General features: G+C 44.3%; 1 protein-coding gene across 3 annotated transcripts in view; it reads left to right on the top strand.

The window, feature by feature from the left end:
* Window positions 1–26929, top strand: part of abcf3 (ATP-binding cassette, sub-family F (GCN20), member 3) — a 182753-nt gene that overhangs the window by 144834 nt on the left and 10990 nt on the right. For all 3 annotated transcript variants that reach the window (XM_073041715.1, XM_073041713.1, XM_073041714.1), the window contains exons 15-19: window positions 755–799; window positions 11397–11529; window positions 17819–17907; window positions 22281–22372; window positions 25396–25528. In XM_073041715.1, the coding sequence (XP_072897816.1) occupies window positions 755–799; window positions 11397–11529; window positions 17819–17907; window positions 22281–22372; window positions 25396–25528 (492 nt within the window). The remainder of the gene's footprint in view (window positions 1–754; window positions 800–11396; window positions 11530–17818; window positions 17908–22280; window positions 22373–25395; window positions 25529–26929) is intronic.

Here is a 26929-nt window from a genome sequence, read left to right as displayed (position 1 = left end):
TGGAAGTGGTGGATGTAGGTTTAGTTTCAACATTTAAGGAAAATTTGGATAGAGATGTGGATGAAAAAGATATGTCCAGGTGCGGGTCGATGGGACTAGGCCACAGGTTCCCAGCCTTTTTCATGCCATGGACTTAATACTATTCAGCAAGGGATCCATAGATCCCAGGTTAGGAACCCCTGGACTAGGCAGATTAATAGTTTGGTATGGAGGTCACGGGCCGGATTGAGCAAAATGCAGCTTCATGCGGGCCGGATCAGTCGGACGCGTGCGAACGCAGCTTTCGTTGCCTCTGTTTTTTCAGCCTGCTCTCATGTGTCTCAGTCTCTGCCATAACTACAAAGTGTTTCACTTTACAAATTCCGTTTCTTATGAAGAAGACTGCCGAGCAAGACTGCCGAATAAACACTAAAAACCCTGAAAACCTGGTACCTGAATAAACTCAGCATTAGCCATATCATACGCCATAGGCGCTTCGATTACTGGGGCCAGCTTTAATAGTAATTAGATATTATCTCGCGGGCCAAAGATAATTCCACCGCGGGCCTTGAGTTTGACATATATGGACTAGATGGACCAAAAGGCCTGTTATTGTGCTGTAGTACTCTAGTAAAGCTAATTCTAAACCAGGGATAACTGCTCTGCGAAACAGGTAGGCCTGTGGAGTATTTGTTACACCTCGTAATTTAAAATGTGATACTTGGATTGTTTTGTTTCCAACGCCTTTTGAACTTGTGCCATCTTAATTCCCCAGGCCAGAGCTGAAGCCTCTTGAGAAGGAGCCAGACGTGACGATAAGGTGAGTGGAATGTTCGAGTTGCATGAAATTATCTTGCTCAGTGCTGCACCATTCTTATATATGCTAGATACTGAGAATGAACAGAACAATCGTGAATATACAGTAGTAAATATGCTGCTCTGTGTAAGTGAGAGCACCATTTCCAAGAGGTTCTAGAATTTATGCTGTTAGATAATAAGACATAGGATCAGAATTAGGCCACTTGGACCATCAACTTTGCTCCGCCATTCCATCATGGCTGACTTATAATCCCTCTCAACTCCATTCTTTTGCCTTCTCCCTGTAACCTTTGACACCTTGACCAATCAAGAACCTATCAACCACCGCTTGCAATATACCCAATGACTTGGCCTCTGGAGCCCTCTGTGCAAATGAATTCCACCGATTCACTAATAGAAATTCTTCCTCATTTATATTCTAAATGGACACACCTCTATTCTGAGGCTGTGCCCTCTGATCCTAGACTCCTCTGCTATAGGAAACATCATATTCATATTCATTGTAAGTAACCAATGCCATATAAAGCCTCTGCATCACATCCTTGCTCTTGTATTCTAGTCCTCTTGAAATGAATGCTAATATTGCATTTCCCTTCCTTACCACCGACTCAGCCTGTAAGTTAACTATTAGGGAAGGTTAAGAGGATTCCCAAGTCTCTTTGCACCTCTGACTTTTGCATTTTCTCTTTGTTTAGAAAGTACTCCACACCTTATTCCTTCTATCAAAATACATGACCATACACTTCCCAACACTGTGCCACTTCTTTGCCCTTTCTCCTAATCTAAGTCCTTCTGCAAACCCCCTGCTTCTTCAACACTATCTTCTCCTTACCCTATCTTTGTAACTTCCGCAGACGTGGCCACAAAGCCATCACTTCCATCATCCAAGTCATTGATGCATGATGTAAAATGTAGCAATCCCGTCACAGACCCCAGTGGAACACCACTAGTCGCCAGCAGCCAGCCAGAAAAGGTTCCCTTTATTCCCACTCTTTGCCTCCTGCCAATCAGCCAAAGCTTTATCCATGCTAGAATCTTTCCTGCAATACCAACAGATTTGTCAGGCAAGATTTTCCCTTAAGGAACCATGCTGACTTTGGCCTATTATATGTCTCCAAGTACCCTAAACCTCATCCTTAATAATGGACTTCAACATCTTCCCAACCATTGAAGTCAGGCTAACTTGCCTATAATTTCCTTTCTTCTGCCTCCCTCCCTCCCTCCCTCCCTTCTTAAAGAGTGGATTGACAATTGCAATTTTCTAGTCTTCCCGAACAATTCCAGTGTGTTTTGACCATTGCCTTATTCCTTAGCAGAGGAATGCGGCACAGAGTTCTCAGCGTTGAGGAGACTTACAGGATTGAACTGAGCAAGCTGTCTCATTAGATACTGTGAATAGTGAGCTAGAGATGGAGGCAGGGTCTTCATAATTTGAAGGGCACTGCTGCACAAACAGTATTGTGTCTGGTTGCTGTCTGTCTGGAGTTTGCATGTTCTTCCTATGATACTGTGTGTTTCTGCCAGATTTTCTTTTACATCCTAATGATGTATTGCTAATCGGTTTATTATGCATCCAAATATCCAATCCCTCTACCATCGACGAACAGTTGCAGCAGTGTGTACTGTCACAAGATGCACTGCAACAGCACACCAAAGTCCTAAGGCAGCTTCTTCCAGACCCACGACCACAACCATCTAGAAGAACGAGAACAACAGATAGCTGGAAGCACCACCATTTTGAAAGCCACTTCCAAGTCGCTCGCCATCCTGTCTTGGAAACATATCACTGTTCCTTCATTGTTGCTGGGTCAAGATCATGGAATTCCCTCCAAGAAAACAGTGGGGTAATAAGCAGATAATACTGGGAACAGGAGTTTGTGGTGGCATCCGTTAGTCTCGCGAGACCATGGATCTGCGCCTGGAATGGTTTCAAGGGCGCAGGCCTGGGCAAGGTTGTATGGAAGACCAGCAGTTGCCCATGTAGCACGTCTCCCCTCTCCACGACACCGATGTTATCCAAGGGAAGGGCAAGGGCCGATACAGCTTGGCATCAGTGTTGTCACAGGAGTTGCCAGAACAAGGTTGAAGGCAACGTCAGACTGCCTTAGGGACTCCAGCTCCGGATTTGTCCTCAGGGTTTACTCCCAAAGCCTTTCCCATGTGTGGGTATATCCGCAAGGCAGCGGAGGTTTGAAATCAGAGTTTTCCCTCTCTTAGATGAACTGCCTTCCCAGGCTGACGAGCTCCATCTACCCGAAAATTTGTTGAGTACTTGAAAGTGAGTCTTCAGATCATAGAATCAGTTCAGTGTTGAGATGAGTGAAGTTAACCACAATGGTTCAGAAACCTCACACTGGTTGAGGGATAATAACTGTTTCTGAACCTGGTGGCTTGGATTTGAAGGTTCCTTCCTGATGGCAGAGAGCATGGCCTGGATAGTGGGGGTCCTTGATGCTGCTTTCCTGTGACTACGCTCAGTATACAGTACTGTGCAAAAGTCTTGATATGTATACTGTGTCTATAAAAAGTATTCACTCCTCCTTGAAAGTTTTCATGTTATATTGTTTTACAAGATTGAATCACAGTGGATTTAATTTGGCTGTTTTTCACACTTTGACACTGATCAACAGAAAATCTTTTGTGTCAAGATGAAAACAGATCTCTACAAAGTAATGTAACTTAATTACAGATAATAACACAAAATAGTTGATTGCATAGGTATTCACTCCTTTTAAATGTAACACACCAAATCATCACTGGTGCTGCCAGTTGGTTTTTAGAAGTCTCATAATTAGTTAAACGGAGATCACCTGTGTGCATTCAAGGTGTTTCAATTGATTGTAGTAAGAACACACCTGTATCCGGAAGGTCCAACTGCTGGTGAGTCAGTATCCTGGCAAAAACTACAGTTAAGCAATCATCTAGAAATGGAAAAGAATATGACACAGCTGTAAATCTGCTTAGAGCAGGTTATCCTCAAAAACTGAGTGACTGTGCAAGAAGGGGACCAGTGAGGGAGGCCATCAAAGGACCTGTGACAACTCTGGAGGAGTTACAAGCTTCAGTGTCTGAGATGGGAGAGACTGGATACAACAACTGTTGCCCAGGTGATTCATCAGTCGCAGCTTTATGGGAGAGTGGCAAAGAGAAACCCACTGTTGGGGGAGAAAACCTCACATGGAATCTCAGCTAGGGTTTGCCAGAAGGCATATCGGAGACTCTGAAGTTAGCTGGAAGAAGGTTCTGTGGTCTGATAAAACCAAAGCTTTTTGGCCATCTGACTGAACACTATGTTTGTTGTAAGCCAAACACCGCATATAGTCAAAAACATATCTTGCATACCGTGAAGCATGGTGGTGACTGCATCATGCTGGGGTTGCTTCACTGCAACAGGCTCTGGAAGGCTTATGAAGGTAGCGGGTAAAATGAATGCAGCAAAATACAGGGATTTCCTGAAAGAAACCTGGTACAATCTGCAGGAGAACTGCGACTTGGGAGAAGATTTGTATTCTAGCAAGAAAATAACCCCAAGCATAAAGCCAAAGCTACACAGGAATGGCTTAAAAATAACAAAGTTAATGCCCTGGAGTGGCCAAGTCAGAGTGCAGACAATCCAATTGTGAATTTGTGGCTGGACTTGAAAAAAGCTGTTCACTCATGATCCTCATGCAATCTGACAGAGCTTGAGCAGTTTTGTAAAGAAGAATGGGGAAGAATTGCGGTGTCCAGATGTGCAAAGCTGTTAGAGACCTATCCACACAGACTCAAGGCTATAATTGTTGCATCTACTAAATTCTGATTTGAAGGAAGTAAAAACTTATGCAATCAATTAGTTTATGGTTTATATTTGTAATTAACTTAGATCACTTTGTGGAGATTTGTTTTCACTTTGACACGGAAGAGTCTTTTTCTGTTGATCAATGTCAAATAAAGCCAATTAAATCCACTGTGATTCAGAGTTGTAAAACAATAAATCATGAAAACTTCCCTCTCTCACCTTATCTCCTTGCCCACAGGAAGCAGCACCAATGCAGTCGTCAATGTACTGTAGGAAAAGTGCACCCATGCTGAACTTGTCGATTTCATCCACTTTGCCTCCAACCTGCCCTCAAATTCACCTGTTCATTTCCGACACCTCCCTTCTCTTTCTCGATCTCACTGTCTCTATCTCTGGAGACAGCTTGTCTACTGATGTCTATTATAAACCAATGGACTCTCACAGCTACCTGGACTACACCTCGTACCACCCTGCTACTTGTAAAAATGCCATCCCCTTCTCTCAATTCCTCCGTCTCTGCGGCATCTGCTCTCAGAATTAGGCTTTTCATTCTGGAATAAAGGAGATGCCCTCCTTTTCAAAGAATGGGACTTCCCTTCCTTCCCCATCAACGCTGCTCTCTTCCATTTCATGCATATCTGCTCTTACCCCATCTTCCTGCCAGCTTACCAGGGGTAGGGTTCCACTTGTCCTCACCTACCACCCCACCAGCCTCCATGTCCAGCATATAATTCTCAAACTCCCACCACCACGCACATCTTTCCCTCTTCCCCCCCACCCTCACTTTCTGCTTTCCACAGGATCACTCCCTTTGCGACTCCCTTGTCCATTCATCTCTCCTAGTACTTATCCTTGTAAGTAGAACAAGTGCTACACCTGCCCCTATACCTCCTCCCTCACTACCATTCAGGGCCCTAAACAGTCCTTCCAGGTGAGGCAACACTTCACCTGTAAGTCTATTGGAGTTATTTACTGTGTTCGGTGCTCCCAGTGTGACCTCCTGTATATCAGTGAGAGCCGATGCAGATTGTGACACTGCTCTACCAAGCATCAAAGCCAGAACAAGCAGGATCTCACAGCGGCCACCCATTTTAATTCTTCTTTCCATTCCCATTCCGCTATGTCCATCATGACCTCCTCCACTGTCATGATGAGGCCACACTTGGTTGGAGAACACCTTATATTCCATTTGGGTAGCCTCCAACCTGATGGCATGAACAGCAACCACATCTTAACACACAAGCTTCTCGATAGTTCTGTCAGTTCTGCGCATGCTCACAACTCGGTCCAATCACGTTCTGACACATGACACATGATATCACCACATCTTCCTTTTCTTAAAAAGAAAACAATTAGCAACATTAAAGCAAATACATAATTTAACATGTCTCTATCAGTCTCTCTGGGGGTTTACGAACTTGAGTAAATCTTCTAAGTGATTCACACAGTTCTCGTGTTTCGTTCTTATTTTTATGTGTCGTCTGGTCTGAATCAGTTAACAGAAACTCTGAAGTTGGCTCTTTCTTGAGGTCTTTGAGAAGAAATCGTAATTCATTCATTAACTGTGTAATCTCTTTTTTATGCTGAGACTTCATCATTTCAATAAAACTTCTCAATTCCTTCACTTGAGCTTTCACTTCTTCAATTGGATCCTGATCCTTGTTACACCTTGGCTTCAGATCTGTATTGTACTGTACCGGCAAGTTTGGTTTTGCTGGCAATGCTTTGTCAGATGCTGGTAACAAAGGGATGGGTCTGGGATCTTTCTTTATGACTTCTTTTACTTTTGCTGCGTTGGAATCAAATTGTGTTCTCTCTCCCTCTTTCATCAAGTCACTGTATTCTGACTCTGTGTCACTGTCCAGAACTAATACTCTTCACCAAATTCAGTTTCTCACAGGCAGATAAATGAAGTATTGACTGTACATTCTTAGGCACGACCACAAATGGAAGTGTATGCACCCTATTTTTGTGTGATATGTTCCTTTAACTGGAATGTCTGCACCTGAATACCCAGTCACTTTTATATTTGTCTGATGTAACTTTGGTCTTGGCTTTAATGCTCAGATTCTGCAAGAACATTTAGCTCCAGTATCCAGTTTATACAGAATATTGTTTTGGTTCACTTGCAATGGCATAGTCCAGTCATTCTTACTTAGTTTATTTTCACAAAGCACGACGACGCAGGGCGCAGCGGCCACTCCAGTAAGGAATATCCGTTATCTGTAAGTAGGGGCCGTGCACAATCCTGATTTGATTGAGACGGATGTGTGAAGCACGGAGGAACATCTGGCGAAACTTCTGACATGCCTGTGCTGCTGACGCTGCTACTGAGCGATCGGAGAGATCTCCAGAGAGGAAGGCCCCGAATCCTCGGCTTTGCCTGTTGCTTGGTGGCCGGAGCCGGGGTTGAAGCACTCGGCAGAGATGGTGCTCGGTGCTCGGTGTCGGAGGGCTGGTCGGAGGCACGAAGTTGTCGGAAGTTTTCGGACGGACTCACAGTTGGCTGTGCTCGGGTGCTTCCAGAGGCTGCATCGGGAAGTTTTGCCACGTTGGAGGTTTCTTCCTTCTGCCATCTGCGTGAGATGATGGGCTATCTGGGACTTTGAGACTTTTTTTTTACCGTGCCCATGGTCTGCTCTTATCAAATTATGGTATTGCTTTGCACTGTTGTAACTGTATGTTATAATTATGTGGTTTTTTGGTCAGTTAGTCTTGGTCTGTCTTGTGTTTATGTGATATCATACTGGAGGAACATTGAATTTCCCCTTGGGGATGAATAAAGTATCTATCTATCTATCTATCTATCTATCATTTTCAAGCACGTGTTTTATTTCCTTTCTACTTCTCAAACAGCGTGAAAAATGATTGCTCTTACTGCAATGATTGCACATTTTTCCATATGCTGGACACTTTTTAGGTCAGTGCTGCCGCTCACAGCGATCACCAAGTTTTTTTCTTTCAGATGACGTCTTGCTCTCCGTCGGTTTCATTATCGCTTCATTATTTTTTCTAATATGTTTGCGCTTTACAGCATCTATGCTGCTCTCAATAAAAAGCTCTTTAGCCTACGATGTCAGAAGCTTTGCAAAGAATCAAAGCTTTTTCTAAATTTACGTCTGGTTCTCTTAAGAGTCTTTCTCTCAGAGCATTATCCAGAATGTCACAAACAATTCTGTCTTTAATGAGGAGTCCGTCAGCCCTGCAAACTGGCATGCTTAACTGTGTTTTCTTAATTCCGTAACAAATTGATCAATCGTTTGACTAGCTTTCTGCTTGCATGTAAAGAATTTGTACCATTCATACATCACATTGCGCTTCGGTATACAAAATGCTTCAAACTTGCCAATTATCGTTTTTAGATTCAAATTATCTCCTTTTTCAAAAGTATAACGGTAATATACCTCAAATGCATCATCCCCAATCACGTGGAGTAGAATTGTAGCTTTCATTTTCTCTGTTTTATTATCTGCTCTGATCGCCGATGAATAAATTTCAAAACGCTGTTTAAATCTTTTCCAGTTTTCAGCTATATTTCCAGTCAGCTGAAGCATCGATGGGGGTTGCAAAACTTCCATTAAAGCTGTTAGCAAACAACGAAAAAGTTCACTCTCTTTTTTCGATTATCTTCACTTCTCCCTTGTTAGCGAAACGAATTCTTCTTCCAGACCGACTTCTGACACCATGTTGTGTTCTTTATACGTACCGTGGGTTACTCATAAAGACACATATTTTGCAAGAACATAACTAGAACTTCTGTTTAACAGCAAGCAGCAACCACGTCTTAACATACAAGCTTTTCGATCACTGTCAGTTCTGTGCATGCTCACAACTTGGTCCAATCACATTCTGACACATGACACATGCTATCACCACACCTATCACCTTGTGTTTCTCTCTCCCCTCCCCCTACCTGTTAAATCTGCACTTCAGCTTTTTTCTCCAGTCCACCAGAAAGGTTTCGGCCTGAAACATCGACTGTACCTCTTTCCATAGATGTGCTTGGCTTGCTGAGTTCCTCCAGCATTTTGTGTGTGTTGTTCGGATTCCAACATCAGCCGATTTTCTCTTGTTTGTGATTTGGTCTACCTGGACAAGTGGATTTGTCGATCTTGGGTAGAAAGTAAAACGGGAGGTGTGGTGTATGGGAACTATGAGGTTGGTGGCGGTGGATCAGAGATCCCCAGAATCAATAAGGTTGGTGGTGGTGTGACAGACGACAGCCTGGTGTTCCTGAGTGGGGTCCCGTTTGAGGGGTAGGTAAGTGGAGGGGGACAGAGAGCTATCACAGGGCCTCAGCAACGTAGAGGTCAGTATGTTAGACTGTTACAGCACCTCCCTTATCTGTGGGTTTGATAGTGAGGTTGGGTTTGGGTGTTCTGCTCCCTTCCATCTTCCTTCCCTTATCCCAACTGTGATTCCCCTCTCCCCTGCCCCCTTCCCATTCTCAGTCTACAATGGAGAACCGTATCAGAACCAGTTTATGTCATTAAATTTGTCTTTTTTTGTGGCAGCAGTACAGTCTAATACATAAAATTACTACAGTACTATGCAAAGGTTTTAGGCACCCTAGCTCATATATATATATATATATATACACACACACACAAAACTTTTGCACAGTACTGCACACATGCTTAAAAGTAGTTACAAGAAAGGGGTAATGTTGGTCCTCAAATTAAGGTTCTGAATTTTGTGGTGGGTGGGGGAGGCTGATTTGAACAGTGTGAGACAGAACTTGGCAAAAACTGGATTATAAACAGATATTTGAGTAAGTGCACAATCCATCTGTAGAGCTTCAGTTGTATTTAATTTCACAGGATAACTCAAGTTGCAGGGTAATTTAACAAGCACATTGTACAATAAATCAGAACAGCACCACAAATGTTTCTTGTGATCTAATTAAATAATTTTTTGATGGTTAGTTGAGTAAGTAGGTGAGATTGAGACCTAATAAAAATGGCCAGGTGGACAGAATAGAAAAAGCCTTTGTTCAAAATATGTACAGATGAAGCACAAGAATGAATTATTCTGTGTTCAATCTGGAGAGGCTCATGTGTAGCATGAGACAGGCATGTTATTGTCCCACCTTGCTGAAATAGAGAATGATGGATTAGGATGCTTGCTATTTTGATTACGTTGGTGGTTGTCCATCATATCGAGTAATGGCAGGAAGCCTGTGTGAGAGAATTTGTAAAGTAGAAAAGCTGTTTCACTGGGGCAGTTCCACTCTCTCGCTTCAGAAGTTCCGTGGCACAAGTAGTTATCACAAACTGGAGACTTCCTTGGTTGCAGTGGATAACCATGACATCATCTGTGCCTTGTTGAAGAACCACCTTCCTGGCCATTGGGTCACACTGTTGATCTCATCCACCCAGTATACCAGAATTGACTTCACATGCTAGCGCAGGCATGTCCCTATCTCCCCAGGGTATGAGGCCTGCCAACTACCCTCACCTGTCTTAGCCCGCCTGTCAAATTGTGCACCGGGGTGTGGCCCCAGTTTTGTCGCTACTTGGAGCCACAGGTGAGAGCTGAGTGTCTGGTGGAGACCAAAGCTGAATGAGATGCTCCAGATTGGACACAACAAGCCCCTTCACCAGAGGGGCTACACCATCCTGGACACCACATACACCCCATTTAGATTACATTATATTAGCTTTATTTGTGACATGTACATTAAGACATACAGTGAAATGTGTCGTATGCTTCAACAACCAACACAGTCTGAGGATGTGCAGGGGGCAGCTCACAAGTGTCACCATGCTTTGGCACCAACATAGCATGTACATAACTCTCTAATGCTACCCTGTACGCCTTTGAGATGTGGGTGGAAACCCATGCGATCTCTGTGAGACCATACAAACTCCTTACAGGCAGTGGCTGGAATTGAACATGGGTCATTGGCACTGTAGTAACATTACACTTTCCATTATGCTCCCATGGCCTCTGGCTACTCTTCCCATTGGATGTTAAAGTCTTGCATCTTGTTTGTAATTTAACTGCATTCCCAGTATATTTGGTTAATCGGAACGCATTGTGACCAGTACGTTTAGGCCCAATTAAACACCTGCCCCAATTGGTTGAAGTTTCATGGAAATAGTTAAAAAGCTATCAGAAAGACAAACTATTGCTTAACTGAGTAACCAATTATGTATTTAAAGAAAATATGGAACAACTTAGAACAATGCCAATGCCACTACAATACTATGAAACTGTGTATTAGTTCCTAATAGTTATCAGTGGAGGAATTCATCCAGTGTACGCTGCCATATTCACTTTTATTGACTGTAAGTGACCAAAATTATCAGTAGGACCTAGTCCAGATAATGGACTGCCTTCAATCAATGCTTTGATGATTGCGTTCTCCAAATCTTCATTTTCATTGTAACATTCAACATGATTGTCGATATCTTCAAATTCTTCGTAGGTCCTAACTTGTTGAAGTAATGAAATTGTTTCATTTTCACTCCCGGCTGTTAATAACTTCTCCAAGCCTGAATGCTTAAAACAGCCATGAGCAAAGCAGTTCTGAATCGTCTTTCTACTTATTTCTCGCCAGCTATCAAAAAACAATGATTTTTGTCACAAGCACTTGAAAGTGACACTATTTAAAATTATTTGCTCTAAATATGTTGTAGTGTCTAACAGCCTCACAACTCATGCTAATTAGAATCTGTTCAGCAACAATCTCCTGTCCCAATTAAGTGGCATAGTGTCCCAAATAAATGAAGGGGACCTCAGCTATTTTCTGTAATCCGGCACGGCATCTGTATTCTCCTGTGAATTACTTGTTATTACTCTTGCCTTCCCTCCTCAGGTTCCCTGAAAATTTTGAGAAGCTGTCACCTCCGATATTACAGATGACTGATGTAGACTTCGGTTATACTACTGAATGTCCCATCTTCAAAAACCTCTCAGTGTCTGCTGATCAGGAGTCACGGATTTGCATTGTACGTATATTTATTCTCTGGCTTATTGGATGTCAAAGGTTAAGGGTGAAAGGTGAAATGCTTAACAGAACGCGAGTGTGGAATGAATGGCCAGAGGAAAGGCGGATGTGAAAGCATTTTCAACATTTAAGAGATGTTTTAATAAGTACAAGGATAGGAAGAGTATGGAGGGCTATGGTCCAGGTGAAGGTCAATGGGAGCAGACAGAGTAACAGTTCAGCATAGACTAGATGGGCTGAAGGACCTGTTTCTGTGCTGTAATGCTCTATAACGGCACAGGCATGATATGGAAGGCAGGGTACAGATGGAATGGTATTGTGATCTATAAGGGAACAGTGCATGCCTGACAGTGTTTGTAAACTCCTCTGTGGCTGTCACATCTTTATTTATTTAGAGATACAGTGCAGACCAGGCCCTTCTGGGCCAACAAGCTGCACCGCTCAGAAATCCACCGATTTAACCCTAGCCCAATCACAGGGCGATTTACAATAACCAATTAACCTACTAACCGGTAGGCCTTTAGACTGTGGGAGGAAACCCATACAGTACACAGGGAGAATGTACAAACTCCTTACAAACGGTGCTGGATTTGAACTGCAAACTCCGATACCCTGAGCTGTAAAAGTGCCATACTTACTGGTATGCTATTGTGGTGCCCTATCATTTTAATTTGGTGGTACTGCATGGTAGCAGGCCTTTTCCAAGCCAACGAGCCCATGCTGCCCAATTACACCCTTGTAACCAATAAACACTATGTTTGGCATAAGCCAAACACTGCTCATCATCAAAAACTCACCATTCCTACTGTGAAGCATGGTGGTGGCTGCATCATGTTATGGAGATGCTTCACTGCAGCAGGCCCTGGAAGGCCTGTGAAGGCAGAGGGTAAAATGAATGCAGCAAAATAGAGGGAAATCTTGGAGGAAAAGTTTGCAAGAGAACTGTGACTTGGGAGATTTGTTTTCCAATAAGAAAATGACCCTGAGGATAAAGCTGAAGCTACACAGGAATGGCTTAAGCCATTCTAATGGCAAAGTTAACGTCCTGATGTGGCCAAGTCAGAGTCCAGACCTCAATTCAATTGAGAATTTGTGTCTGGACTTGAAAAGGGCTGTTCACTCATGATCCCCATACAATCTGGCAGAGCTTGAGCAGTTTTGCAATGAACAATGAGGAAAAATTGTAGTGTCCAGATGTGCAAAGCTGATAGAGACATGTTCACACAGACTCAAGGCTTGTGTACAAGATGTACAAGGCTTGGTACATCTTGTGACGAGGTTGGGATAAGGGTGCTGGGAGAGGACCCACATGCAGGACACAAACACGTCTTTCTTAGGTACAATAAAATAGCGTTTACTACTCGCTACACAGAAGATCGGGAAATCGAGGACAAAGAGAAACATGAACCTCGGACTAGGGGACTAGGGACTTGGATCGCCACGGACCTGGGACTTGGAAACAGGGAACTGGGACAGCCGCGGACCTTGGACTTGGACGGGGGGAACGTGGACAGCTGCGGACTTTGGACTTGGATGGGGGGAGCTGGGACAGCCGCGGACCTTGGACTTGGACGGGGGGAGCATGGACAGCCGCGGACCTTGGACTCAGACCCTGGGGACTGGGACAGCCACGGCCCTTGGGGAGCAATGGGTAGAAAGGGGGGAGCCTCCGCTGGGCAGCGGCAGTCTGGCCGGATCTGCCCGACGGAGGCAACGGGTAGGAAGGGGGCAGAACTCCCACCGGGCAGCAGCAGTCCAGCCGGACCTTCCTGACGGAGGCAACGGGTAGGAAGGGGTAGAACCCCGCCGGGCAGTGGCAGTCTGGCCGGACCTGCCCAACGGAGGCAACGGGTAGGAACATCAAGTCAGGACTCCGCCTTCCACTCAGGCACTGAGCCGGGACTCCTTCAAAGGGTAGACATGGATAAAGGGCATGAACATCGAGTCAGGACTCCGCCTTCCACTCAGGCACCGAGCCCGGACTTCTTCAAAGGGTAGACATGGACAACGGGCAGGAACATCGAGTCAGGACTCCGCCTTCAGCTCAAGCACCAAGCCGGGGCTCTTCTTCGGGGGTAGACACAGACAAGGGGCATAAACATCGAGTCAGGACTCCGCCTTCCACTCACCCCTGGCAGATTGACCTTGCCCGGACCCTCTCTGGTGACGGAAGGTGAATTGCTGGTACTCCGATGCGGGCTGGATCACTCTGGCGACGGAAGGTGAATTGCTGGTACTCCGATGCGGGCTGGGTCACTCTGGTGACGGAAGGTAAATTGCTGGTACTCCGATGCGGGCTGGGTCACTCTGGCGATGGAAGGTGAATTGCTGGTACTCCGATGCGGGCTGGATCACTCTGGTGATGGAAGGTGAATTGCTGGTACTCCGATGCGGGCTGGATCACTCTGGCGAAGGAAGGTGAATTGCTGGTACTCCGATGCGGGCTGGATCACTCTGGTGACGGAAGGTGAATTGCTGGTACTCCGATGCGGGCTGGATCACTCTGGTGACGGAAGGTGAATTGCTGGTACTCCGATGCGGGCTGGATCACTCTGGCTTGTTGTTGTGGCGATGGCAGCGACTTGCAAAGGCTTCTTAACACTCTCGCGCCGAACGGCTAAAGCCAAGGGCTTATAAGCTGCCGGTTCTGGTCGAGGGTAGATTACCTTGATTGCCAAGCTCAAGGGACGCGTGAAACGGAATTAAAAGGGAACAAGGCATCAATGGTCCGGATTGCAACCTAACTAAATTTAAAGGGGAACCGATCCGGACCATGACACATCTAAATATTGCCTTGAAGGGTGTGAATATTTATGAAATCAACTATTTTTTATTTTATATTTGTGATTAATTTAGATCATTATGTAGAGATCTGTTTTCACTTTGACACAAAAGTGTCAAAAAAAAGTCAAATTAAATCCACTGTGATTCAATATTGTAAAGCAAAACATGAAAACTTCTGGGGAAGGGGGGGGGTGAATACTTTTTATAGGCACTGTATATTTAAAGTGGAGCTTGGTAGGTTCTTGATTAGTCAGGGTGTCAAAGGTTGCGGGGAGAAGTCAGGAGAATGGCATTGAGAGGATTAATAAATCAGCCCTGATGGAATGGTGGAACAGATTCAATATGTCAACTGACTTAATTCTGTTCCTATGACTTATAGTCTATTTATTCAGTGTGTCAGTTCGAGTTGAAAACAAGCCCAACCGTATCTTGCCTTGCATGTGACTGTTCTTCAAGTACACACCCAGCTACTGATGAAATGTGGTGAGGGTTTCTCCCACCACCACCACCACTGTTTGAGGCACGGAGGCATAGTGATTAACATAATGATTTACAGCAACTTGTGTTTGATTGATGCCACTCTCTGTAAGGGGTTTGTACATTCTCCCCATGACCGCATGGGTTTCCTCCAGGTGCTTCCTTCCACGTTCGAAAGGTTTAGTAAATTGTGGGCATGCTAACTTAGAAACATAGAAAACCTACATCACAATACATTCCCTTTGGCCCACAACGCTGTGCTGAACTTTTATTTACTTTAGAAATTACCTAGGGTAATTTATTAGTGCTCTTTTTATTAGGCTCCACGTACCTATCGGGGAATCTCTTAAAAGACCCTACCATATTCACCTCCACCACTGTTGCCGGCAGCCCATTCCACACACTCACCGCTCTCTGTGTAAAAAAACTTACTCCTGACATCTCCTCTGTGCCTACTTCCAACCACCTTAAAACTGTGCCCACTCGTGTTAGCTATTTCAGCCCTGGGAAAAAGCCTCTGACTATTCACAAAATCAATGCCTTTCATTATCTTGTACACATCTATCAGGTCACCTCTCATCCTTCGTCGCTCGAAGGAGAAAAGGCCAAGTTCACTCAACCTATTCTCATAAGGCATGCTCCCCAATCCAGGCAACATCCTTGTAAATCTCCTATGCACCCTTTCTATAATTTCCACATCCTTCCTGTAGTGATCTGACCAGATTGAGCACAGTACTCCAAGTGGGGTCTGACCAGGGTCCTATATAGCTGTAACATTACCTCCTGGATCTTAAACTCAATCCCACGGTTGATGAAGGCCAATATACCATATTCCTTCTTAACCACAGAGTCAACCTGCGCAGCTGCTTTGAGGGTCCTATGGACTTGGACCCCAAGATCCCTTTGATCCTCCACACTGCCAAAAGTTTTACCATTAATACTATATTCTGCCATCATATTTGACCTACCAAAATGAACCAACTCACACTTATCTGGGTTTAACTCCATCTGCCACTTCTCAGCCCAATTCTGCATCCTATCGATATCCCGCTGTAAACTCTGACAGCCCTCCACACTATCCACAACACTCCCAACCTTTGTGTCACCGGCAAATTTACTAACCCATCCCTCCACTACCTCATCCAGGTCATTTATAAAAATCACGAAGAGAAGGGGTCCCAGAACAGATCCCTGAGGCACACCACTGGTCACAGACCTCTGTGCAATATATGACCGGTCTCCAACCACTGTTTGCCTTCTGTAGGCAAGCCAATTCCCTTTGGAACCCATCCATTTTTACTTTCTTGGTAAGCCTTGCATGGATTACCTTTTCAAATGGTTTGCTGTAATCCATATACACTATCTACTGCTCTACCTCCATCAATTTGTTTAGTCATATCCTCAGAAAATTCAATCAGGCTTGTAAGGCACGACCTGCACTTGACAAGGCCATTCGGACTAATCCTAATATTATGCCTCTCCAAATGTTCATACAGTCTGCCTCTTAGGATCTTCTCCATCAACTTATTAACCACTGAAGTAAAACTCACTGGTCTCTAGTTTCCTGGGCTATCTCTTACTCCTTTTCTTGAATAAGCGAACAACATCTGCAACTTTCCAATGCTCTGGAACCTCTCACATCCCCATTGATGATGTAAAGATCATTGCCAGAGGCTCAGCAATCTCCTCCCTCACCTCCTACAGTAGCCTGGGGTACATCTCATCCAATCCTGCAGACTTATCCAACTTGATGCTTTCCAAAAGCTCCATCACATCCTCTTCCTTAATGTCTATATGCTCAAGCTTTTCAATCCACTGTAAGTCATCCCTACAATTGGCAAGATCCTTTTCCGTAGTGAATACTGAAGCAAAGTATTCATTAAGTACCTCTGCTATCTCCTCTCAGTTCCATACACATTTTTCCACTGTCACACTTGATTGGTTCTATTCTCTCACATCTTATCCTCTTGCTCTTCACATACTTGTAGAATGCCTTGGGGTTTTCTTTAATCCTGCTTGCCAAAGCCTTCTCATGGCCTCGTCTGGCTCTCCTAATTTCATTCTTAAGCTCCTTCCTGCTAGCCTTATAATCTTCTAGATCTCTTTCATTACCTAGTTTTTTGAACCTTTTGTAAGCTTTTCTTCTTGACTGGATTTTCAACAGCCTTTGTATACCATGGCTCTTGTATCCCACCATACTTTCCCTGTCTCATTGAAACGTACCTATGCAGAATGCCACGTAAATATCCCCGAGCATTTGCCGCATTTCTGCCGTACATTTCCCTGAGAACATTTGTTTCCAATTTATGCTTCCAAGTTCCTGCCTGATAGCTTCATATTTCCCCTTACACCAATTAAACGCTTTCCTAACTTGTCTGTTCCTATCCCTTTCCAATGCTATGGTAAAGGAGATAGAGATGTTACTGCCAGAAGTATGGCAACACTTGCAGGCCGCTCTGGCACATCCTCAGACTATGTGGGTCTTTGGCGCAAACATGCACTTCACTGTATGTTTTGATATGTGACAAATAGAGCTAATCTTATAATTTCAGTCCTGTCACTTTGCTCTGCTCCCTCCCACTCTTATTTATTTATAGATTGAGCTATAGCGCAGAGTAGGCCTATCAAGCTGTGCTGCTCATTAACCCGTGAATTAACCGTAGTCTGTCACAGGACAATTTACAATGACTAATTAACCTACTAACTGGTACATCTTTGAACTGTGGGAGGAAACCGGAGCACCTGGAGAAAATTCACGCATTCCATTGGGAGTACATTCAGACTCCTTACTGAAGGCGCTGGAATTGAACTCCGAACTCCGATGCCACAAGCTGTAACGGCATCGCGCTAACCAGTACGCTACCGTGTTGCCCAGTCAGAAATTACTTTAAATCTCTGCCCCTGTTTTGTTTTCCACCCAACTGTTACATGAAGTAGCTTCTTATATATTTTGTCTCATATTTCCACACATCTTTTGGTGTAAAAGCCTTCTGCCTTATGTTATTTTTTAACTTATCTTCTGTTTACAGGTTGGCGAGAATGGCGCTGGTAAAACAACATTGCTAAAGTTGCTGCTTGGGGACTTGGCACCTGTTCAGGGTATTAGACACGCACACAGGTACAATCTAGTTATGCTGTATATATCTTTGCTCAGTTAGAGAGGGTTTGAAGTGAGTGCCCTTAGAGATTCAGTGTTGAACACCACAGGAAGAGGACACTTGTTCATTTGTTCTCAAGAGTTCATAATTCGGCTCTTAACCTACTGCAAGATCAATCAATCCCTACCCTCCCACATAACCCTCCATTTTTCTATCATCCTCTCGCATTAGCCATTCCTGCCGTGGGAAATAGGTGCCGGTTCTCTCTGGCAGAAGTCAAAAGACCATAAGACATGAAATTTTTATTCTCACTTACTGAAGTGGATGTGTTGACAATGTTTCAATGCTTCCGATTCCCCACCTGTGCTGCATTCCTCCTGCTATACCTGTTCTGTACAGCAGGATAAATGCATCACAGACAATGAGGAATAGGCACATGGTGGAATTCTAATCAGCCTCCATGTGAGGAGGAGAAATAATGGCTTTACCAGTCCCCATATAAAACACTGCAGCACAGTCCAGGACCTCCAGTCTATGAACAGTCCAGGCCCTTCAGCCCACAATGTTGTGCTGCTCTCCAAGATCAATCTAATCCTTTTCTCCCACATAATCCTCCACGTAATCCACATATCTTTAAGATTCTCTTAAATGTCACTAATGTGTCTGCCTTTATCACCACATTTGACAGGGTGTTCCATATACCCTCCACTCTCTGTGTGGAAATAAAACTCGTCTCTGACATCCACCAGAATTATTCTGAGCATCAATTAAGTTTTCATTTGACTGGAGTTGGGTGTAGCCGACATAACATCGCAGAGAGCGATATTATTAATATGACCTGTTATTTTATTCGGTGTTCATTAACAACTATTTGAACCGAGGGAGCCAGGAAACACAGAAACATGGATCTGTATTCTAATCTGACAGTATATTCAAGTTCAAATTCAGTTGTCATTCAACCATACATGAATACAGTCAAATGAAACAGTGTTCCACCGGGGCCAAGGTGCAAAACACACAACCAGCAGTAAACGTAGTTACACAAAAACAATCTAAAGTAGTACAAATCCCTGAGTCCATGGATGTTGTCGGCAGCCCGCAGCAGTCAGCAGATGAATACAATCCAGCTTGTTTTCCACCGAGCAAACACTGGAGAGCAGCACTGATGGGAGGAGCCTGCCACCCAGTCCTGCAAGGAATATGTGCCACACCACCTTCAGCATCACCTCTGGGTGGCTGCAGCAAGCGACAACATGTCGTGAGACATCTTCTGCATTACAACTGAGGTCACGCAGCTCCTTTGACATCGGACTTGCAGCATTCCTGATGGGGGAGAACTGCGGTTCTGAATGTGCAGCAATGCCTTGCAATCATGAAAAAGTCATTTAAAAAAAGCAATAACACCTTTGGTTAGGCCCACAGAGGCCACTACATCCGAGTGCACTGCTATCTTACTGGATCTTTCCAAGTTAACACTTCACACTCCTGTGAGATCTGTTGACACATTACAGAACGTGAGCTTTTAGTCCAAGACTGACTTTATGAATGAGAGGGGGCTCCAGTATCTGTCTGATTGACTTGTCAAACATTCAGATTGATCCAGAGGATTTGGGACATGCACTTTGGTAGAGGAAATAAATGTACGGACTAATTTTCTAAACAGGGAGAAAATCCAGGAATCTGAGATGCAGAGAGACTTGGGAGTCCTTGTACAGAACACCCTGAAGGTTAACTTGCAGGTTGAGTCAGTGGTGAGGAAGGCAAATGCCATGCTAGCATTCGTTTCAAGAGATCTAGAATACAAGAGCAAAGATGTGATGCTGAGGCTTTATGAGGCACTGGTGAGGCTTCACCTTGAGTATTGTGAACAGTTTTGAGCCCCTCTGAGAAAAGATGTGCTGGCATTGGAGAGGGTCCAGAGGAGGTTCACAAGGATGATTCCAGAAATGAAAGGGTTTTCATACGAGGAACGTTTGATGGCTGTGGGTCTGTACTTGCTGGAATTCAGAAGGATGGGGTGGGGGGGGGGATCTCATTAAAATCTTTTGAATGTTGAAAGACCTAGACAGAGTAGATGTGGAAAGGATATTTCCCGTGGTGGGAGAGTCTAGGACAAGAGGGCACATCCTCAGGATAGAGGGGCGCCCTTTGAAAACAGAGATGCGGAGAAATTTCTGTAAGTAAAGGGTGGTGAATTTGTGGAATTTGTTGCCACATGCATCTGTGGAGGCCAAGTCATTGGGTGTATTTAAGGCAGAGATCGATAGGTTCTTAACTGGACATGGCATCAAAGGTTACGGGGAGAATGCCGGGGACTAGGGTTGAGGAGGAAATAGAAAAAAGGATCAGCCATAATTGAATGGCAGAGCAGTCTAGATGGGCCAGATGGCCTAATTCTGCTCCTATGTCTTATAGTCTTACTGCCACCCCTGATAGGGCGTTCAAAGCACCCACCGCTCTTTGTGTAAAATAAATAAATAAATAAATAAAAGCCTACCCCTGATATTCCAAACCCCCTACTTTCCTCCACTAACCATAAATTCATGCCCCCTTATATTAGCCATTTCTGCCCTGGGGAAAAAGTCATTGGCTGTCCATTTGATCTGTAAGTCTTATCATCTACATCTCTGTCGGATCACCTCTCATCCTCCTTCACTCCAAAGACAAAAGACCTAGCTCAATTAATCCATCCTCATAGGACACGCTGTCTAATCCAAGCAGCATCCTGGTAAATTTCCTCTACAACTTTGAGATTCATTTTCTTGCAGGCATCTACAGGAAAAATAAAGAAATACAGTAAAATGTACGAAAAATATACTTGTACAGACAAACAACTAATGTGCAAAAGAAGACAAACTGCAAATAAAAATGAGAAAATGAGTTGTAGAATCAGTTCAGAATCGTGGTGAGTGAAGTTATTCATGCTTGTTCAGTCACCAGATGGGTGAAGGGTATTAACTGTTCCTGAACCTGGTGGAGTAGTACCTAAGTCTTCTGTATCTCCTTTCTGATAGTAATAGCGAGAAGAGAGTATGGTGTGGATGATAGACTGTAAGACATAGGAGCAGAATGACGCCATTCAACCCTAAGGGTTCCTTAACCTTAAGCTCCCTAATCAAATCTGGTTCCTTACACAACACCCAATCCAGAATTGCCTTTTCCCTCAGGTTCAACCACAAGCTGCTGTAAAAAGCCATCTCATATGCACTCTACGCATTCCCTCTCCTAAGATCCAGCACCATTGTATATTAAAATCCCTCCTGATTGACCTTTTTACATGTCTTGTCCATTTCGTGTTTACCCCACATCCTGGCTGCTGTTCGGAGGCCTTTGATGATGGATATTGTTTTCTTGTGGGAGCGCTCTGTGTAAACGTGCTTAATGGTGGGGAGGCCTTTGCCTGTGTTCGACTGGGCTGTATCCACCACTTTTTATAGGTGATTTTTGTAAATGATCTGGATGAGGAAGTTGAGGGATGGGTTAGTAAATTTACTGATGACACAAAGGTTGAGGGTGTTGTGGATAGTGTGGAGGGCTGTCAAAGGTTACAGCGGGACATTGATAGGATGCAAAACTGGGCTGAGAGGTGGCAGATGGAGTTCAACCCAGATAAGTGTGAGGTGGTTCATTTTGGTAGGTCAAATATGATAGCAGAATATAGTATTAATGGTAAGACTCTTGGCATTGTGGAGGATCAGAGGGATCTTGGGGTCTGAGGCCATAGGATGCTCAAAGCAGCTGCGCAGGTTGACTATGTGGTTAAGAAGGCGTACAGTTCATTGGCCTTCATCATCTGAGGGACTGAGTTTAAGAGCCAAGAGGTTACAGGTATATAGGAGCCTGGTTAGCCTAGTCAGACTTGGAGTGCTGCACTCAGTTTTGATCACCTCACTACAGGTAGGATGTGGAAACTATACAAAGGGTGCAGAGGAGATTTACAAGGATGTTGCCTGCATTGGGGAGTAGGCCTTATGAGAATAGGTTGAGTGAACTCGGAGTGGTGGAGGGTGAGAGGTGTCCTGATAGAGGTGTATAAGATGATGAGAGGCTTTGATCATGTGGATAGTCAGAGGCTTTTCTCAGGGGTGAGATAGCTAACATGAGAGGACACAGTTTTAAGGTGCTTGGAAGTAGGTGCAGAGGAGATGTTGGGCAAGTTTTTTACGCAGAGTGGTGAGTGTGTGGAATGGGCTGCCGGCAACTGTGGTGGAGGGGGATACAATAGGGTCTTTTAAGAGACTCCTGGATAGGTACATGGAGCTTAGAAAAACAGAGGGCTGTAGCTGACCCTAGGTAATTTCTGAAGTAAGTACATGTTTGGCACAGCATTGTGGGTTGAAGGGCCTGTATTGTGCTGTAGGTTTTCTATGTTTTTCTGTTTTTCTCCAAACAGGAATTTAAAAATTGGGTACTTCAGCCAGCATCACATAGACCAGCTGGAAATGAACATCAGCTCAGTGGAGCTTCTGGCAACCAAGTTCCCAGGTAACTTGCACCACAATACCCTAGTTGGGGAGTGATGATGAGAGCAGGGCATCAGCGCACTGAAGCAGTCAGTTCAAGGTGTTACACTGCATTCACCATGACAATCTATTTTGGTACAGGTTGAATTCAGTTTTGACTACCCATTGTAGAACCTTCCTGTCTGCCATGGTACAGTTTGCGTACCATGCATTGATGTTGTGTACTCAGTGGAAGTTAGATTTATTTGTTTAGAGCAGGGGCTCCCAACCTGGACTCCATGGAGCCCTTGGTTATTGGTAGAGGTTCATAGCATTAAAAGGTTGGGAACCCCTGATATAGAGATAAAGCATGGTAACAGGCCTTTCTGGTCCAGTTACATCCATGTGACCAATCAACTTAATAACCCATGCATCTTTCAGATGTGGGATGAAACCGGAGCACCCAGAGGAAACCCACGTGGACACAGAGAGAGCGTATGAACTCTTTACAGACAGTAGCAAAGTTGAATCTGGGTTGCTAGCATTTTAATAACATTGCACTAACCGTTACGCTACCGTGCCATGCCTAAGGTCACTAGATTTAGCAGCTTTACTGAGATTCTATAGGAAATTCATGGGTTGATACCAGGGGTCATTTCCCCAGGTGAATTGTGGAGACAGTCTTGGGGAAGGGAGTTGTACAGTTAAGATTGCGATGAGAAATTTACTGAAGGGGTTGTGAATTTTGAATTTTTCAACTTCTCCACTCTGCTTCATTCACTTATTGACATAGAACAAAGAACATTACAGCACAGTACAGACCCTTCTGCCCATGATGTTATTAGAGTCACAGAGTCACTTTTTCTGTCATCCGTGTACCAAGCCAATCTAGCCCTTCCCACCTACATAGCCTACATTTTTCTATCATCCATGTGCCTATCTAAGAGTTGCTTAAATCACCTGGCAGCACGTTCGACACATCTACCACTCTTTGTGTAAAAAGCCTGCCTCTAATATCCCCCCCTATACTTTCCTTCAATCACCTTAAAATTATGCCCCCTTGCATTTGCCATTTCCACCCTAGGAAAATGTCTGTCTATCCCCTCGGTCAATGCTTCTTATCATAAGACTGTAAGGCATAAGAACAGAATGAAGCCATTCAGCCCATTGAGTCTCCAATGCTGTTCCATCATGGTTGATATACTGTATTTCCCTCTCAACCCCATTCTTCTGCCTTCTCCCTGTAAACGTTCACACCCTAATTAATCAAGAATCTATCAATCTCTGCCTTAAGTACACCCGGACCTGGCCTCCACTGCCATCTGTGGCAACGAATTGCACAGATTTACCACCCTCTGGCTGAAGAAATTTCTCCTCATCTTTATTCTAAATAGACATCCCTCTATTCTGAGGCTGTACCCTCTGGTCCTAAATGATAGGAAACGTTCTTTCCACATGTAATCTATCTAGGCCTTTCAATATACAATAGGTTTCAATGAGACTCCCCCCTCATTTTCTGAATTCCAGCGAATAAATGCCCAGAGCCATCAATCACTCCTCATATGATGAACATTTCATTTCCGGGATCATTCTCATGAACCTGCTCTAGATCCACTCCAATATCAGCACATCCTTTCTTAAATAAAGGGCTCAAAACTGCTCACAATACTCCCAAGGGAGGCCTCACCAGTACCTTAGAAAACTTCAGCATTACATGTTTGGTTTTTATACTCTACTCCTCTCGAAGTGAATGGTAACATCCCATTGGCCTTCCTCACCACCAATTCAACCTGAAAATTAACCTTTAGGGAATCGTGCACAAGGACTCCCAAGTCTATCAGAATTTCCTTCAGGTTTAGAAATAGTCTATGCTTTTATTCCTTACACTGTATTCTATTTGCCACTTGTTTGCCCATTCTCCTAATCTGTCCATGTCCTTCAGCAGCCTTCCTGCTTCCTCAGTGTTACTTGATGCTTCGTGTTATATCAAGTCACCCTCATCCTCTCATCCAAAGGGAAAAGCCCTAGTTCACTCAACCTCATGAGCCATGCTCTCTAATCCAGGCAGCATCCTGGTAAATTTCCTCTGCACCCTCTCTAAAGCTTCCACATCCTTCCTATAATGAGGCAACCAGAACTGAACACAACATTCCAAGTGTGGACCAGCCAGAATTTTATAGACCTCGCGACTCTTGAACGCAACTCCCCCTTCTAAAGAAGGCCAATGCACCATACACCTTCTTAACCCCTCTGTTCCTCCACAGTTAAGACATTGATATACTCTTGACATGAAATGGAGGGGAGATAGTAAAGAGGATATGCCATGAACTTGAGCGTAGGCTCAAGGCATTTTCTTCTTCAACCAAGAGTAGGACTTGCACATTGAATGGTAGGGCACTGAGGAAGTCAGTAGAATAGAGGAACCTGGGAATACAGATCCATAATTCATTAAAAGTGGCATTACTGGTAAATAGGGTCATAAAGAGAACTTTTGGCACTTTGGCCTTCGTAGATCAACGTTTTGAGCGCAGGAGTTGGGATGTCATGTTGAAGAGTTATAAGGTGTTTGAGGCCCCTCCATTGGTCGGGATTGTCCTAGCAGTTTATGTAATATGCAAGTCAGGGCAGTTCAATATGGAGAGCAAGCTGTTGCCCATGCAGCAAGCTCTCCCTCACCACACAGCTGATGAATACAAAAGAAAGGCAGAGACCCATACAGTTTGGCACCAACAGCATTGCAGGAATTGCCAGTCATTGTGAACTCAAACGTAGGACTGTTTTAGGGATTCCAGCTCCAGATTTTTCCTTGGAGTTAATTTCCAAAGCCTTCCCCATGAGTGGGTATATCCATAAGGCAGTGGAGGTTTGAGGTCAGAACTGCCAATCATTGCTGAGAAGCCCCAACTGCCCAGATTTGATCTGACTTAGAACGGGGTGTGGCACTGTTTATTTTGATGTACACGTGGCAAGAAACAACACTAATCTTTCTTTATATTGTGAGTCTTGGATGTATTACTAATCCTAAGCTGTGCTTAAATGGTTTTGTTTTTGATCTGATGTTTACAGGGAAGACAGAAGAGGAATACCGACATCAGCTGGGAGGTTATGGGATATCGGGAGACCTGGCAGTGAGACCTGTTGCCAGTCTATCAGGGGGACAGAAGAGCAGGGTGGCGTTTGCACAGATGACGATGCCCTGGTAATCACTGTGACTTTCCTGACCATCTGTTGATTTGTAGTCAGTTTGGCCTGTGCCTTTGAGTTCTACCTGGCCAGTTGTGCCATTTCACTCCCAGTCTGTACTGCCTTTCCCTTTGCTCTGTAAGGGCCATTTCTGTAAGACAGGAGCATCATTAGGACTGCTGATTTATTATTCCTCTCAACCCCATTCTCCTGTCATCTTCCTGTAACCTTTGATACTCCGATGAATCAAGAACATATCAACCTCTGTTTTAAATATACGCAGTGACCCTGCCTCCACTGCCGCCTGTGGCAAAGAATTCCTGATTCACCACCCTCTGGCTAAAGAAATTACTTCTCATCTTTGTTCTAAAGGGGCAACCCTCTTTTCTGAGGCTGTGCCTTCTGGTCCTAGATTCTCCCAATATAGGAAACATCCTCTGCAAGTCCACTCAGTCTGGGCCTTTTAATATTTGATGATAGCTTTCCATGAGATTCTGCCGTCGTTCTTCTAAAACGGATTCACAACCTAGGGACCAAAGACCGTTTGGTTAATGGTAAAGATGCATGGCATAAAAAGGTTGCTAACTCCTCTTCTAAAAGGATTTTGATGGTGTTAAGGGTGCTTCTAGCCCTTTGGTACTTCATAGTTTCCACAGAGCAGACTCAATAGGAAGATTGTCCTAATTCTGCTGCCACATGTACCTCATAGCCTTCCCTGTTTTCCATACTCTGCTTCATTTCTTGGTCTTCTTCCTTAATTACCTCCCACACCACTAGTCTGCATCCAAAGAGAGCTTGCAAAGCCATCCTCACTGCTTTTTTCCACACGGTTTCCAGCTCCATTTTCAAGCTTCCCAGTTTGGACCCACTGAATAAAAATATCCCCATTCCCAGTCAGACAAGTCAGTCCGTGACCTTGATGAGACCACTCTCAGGTTGGAGGAGCAACACCTCATATTCCATCCTAATAGCATGAACATCAATTTCTCCAGCTTCTCGTAATTTTTTCCCACTACCCTTTCCCTCTTCATTTCCTCACTCAAGCCTCTTGCCTCTTCTCCTCACCTGCCTATCACCTCTCCCTGTTGCCACGCTTTCTTTCCTTCCATGGTCCACTCTCCTCTCCTATCAACTTCCTTCTTCTCCAGCCCTTTGCTTTTTCCACCCATCACCTCCCAGCTTCTTACTTCATCCCCTTTCTCCACCCACTTGGACTCAACTATCACCTTCTAGCTTGTCCTCCTCCACCACCTTTTTCTGGCATCTTCCCACTTCCTTCTCAGTCCTGATGAAGGCCTTGGCCTGAAACATCAACTGTTTATTCATTTCCATAGATGCCACTTGACCTGCTGAGCTCCTCCAGCATTTTGTGTGTGTTGTTTTGGTTTCTGAGATGACTTTATTTCTGTTCTGGCTG

Source organism: Hemitrygon akajei, chromosome 3, assembly GCF_048418815.1.
Source record: "Hemitrygon akajei chromosome 3, sHemAka1.3, whole genome shotgun sequence".
NCBI lineage: Eukaryota > Metazoa > Chordata > Chondrichthyes > Myliobatiformes > Dasyatidae > Hemitrygon > Hemitrygon akajei.
Note: the sequence above shows the minus strand (reverse complement) of the source record. Positions and strands in the feature narration are given on the sequence as shown.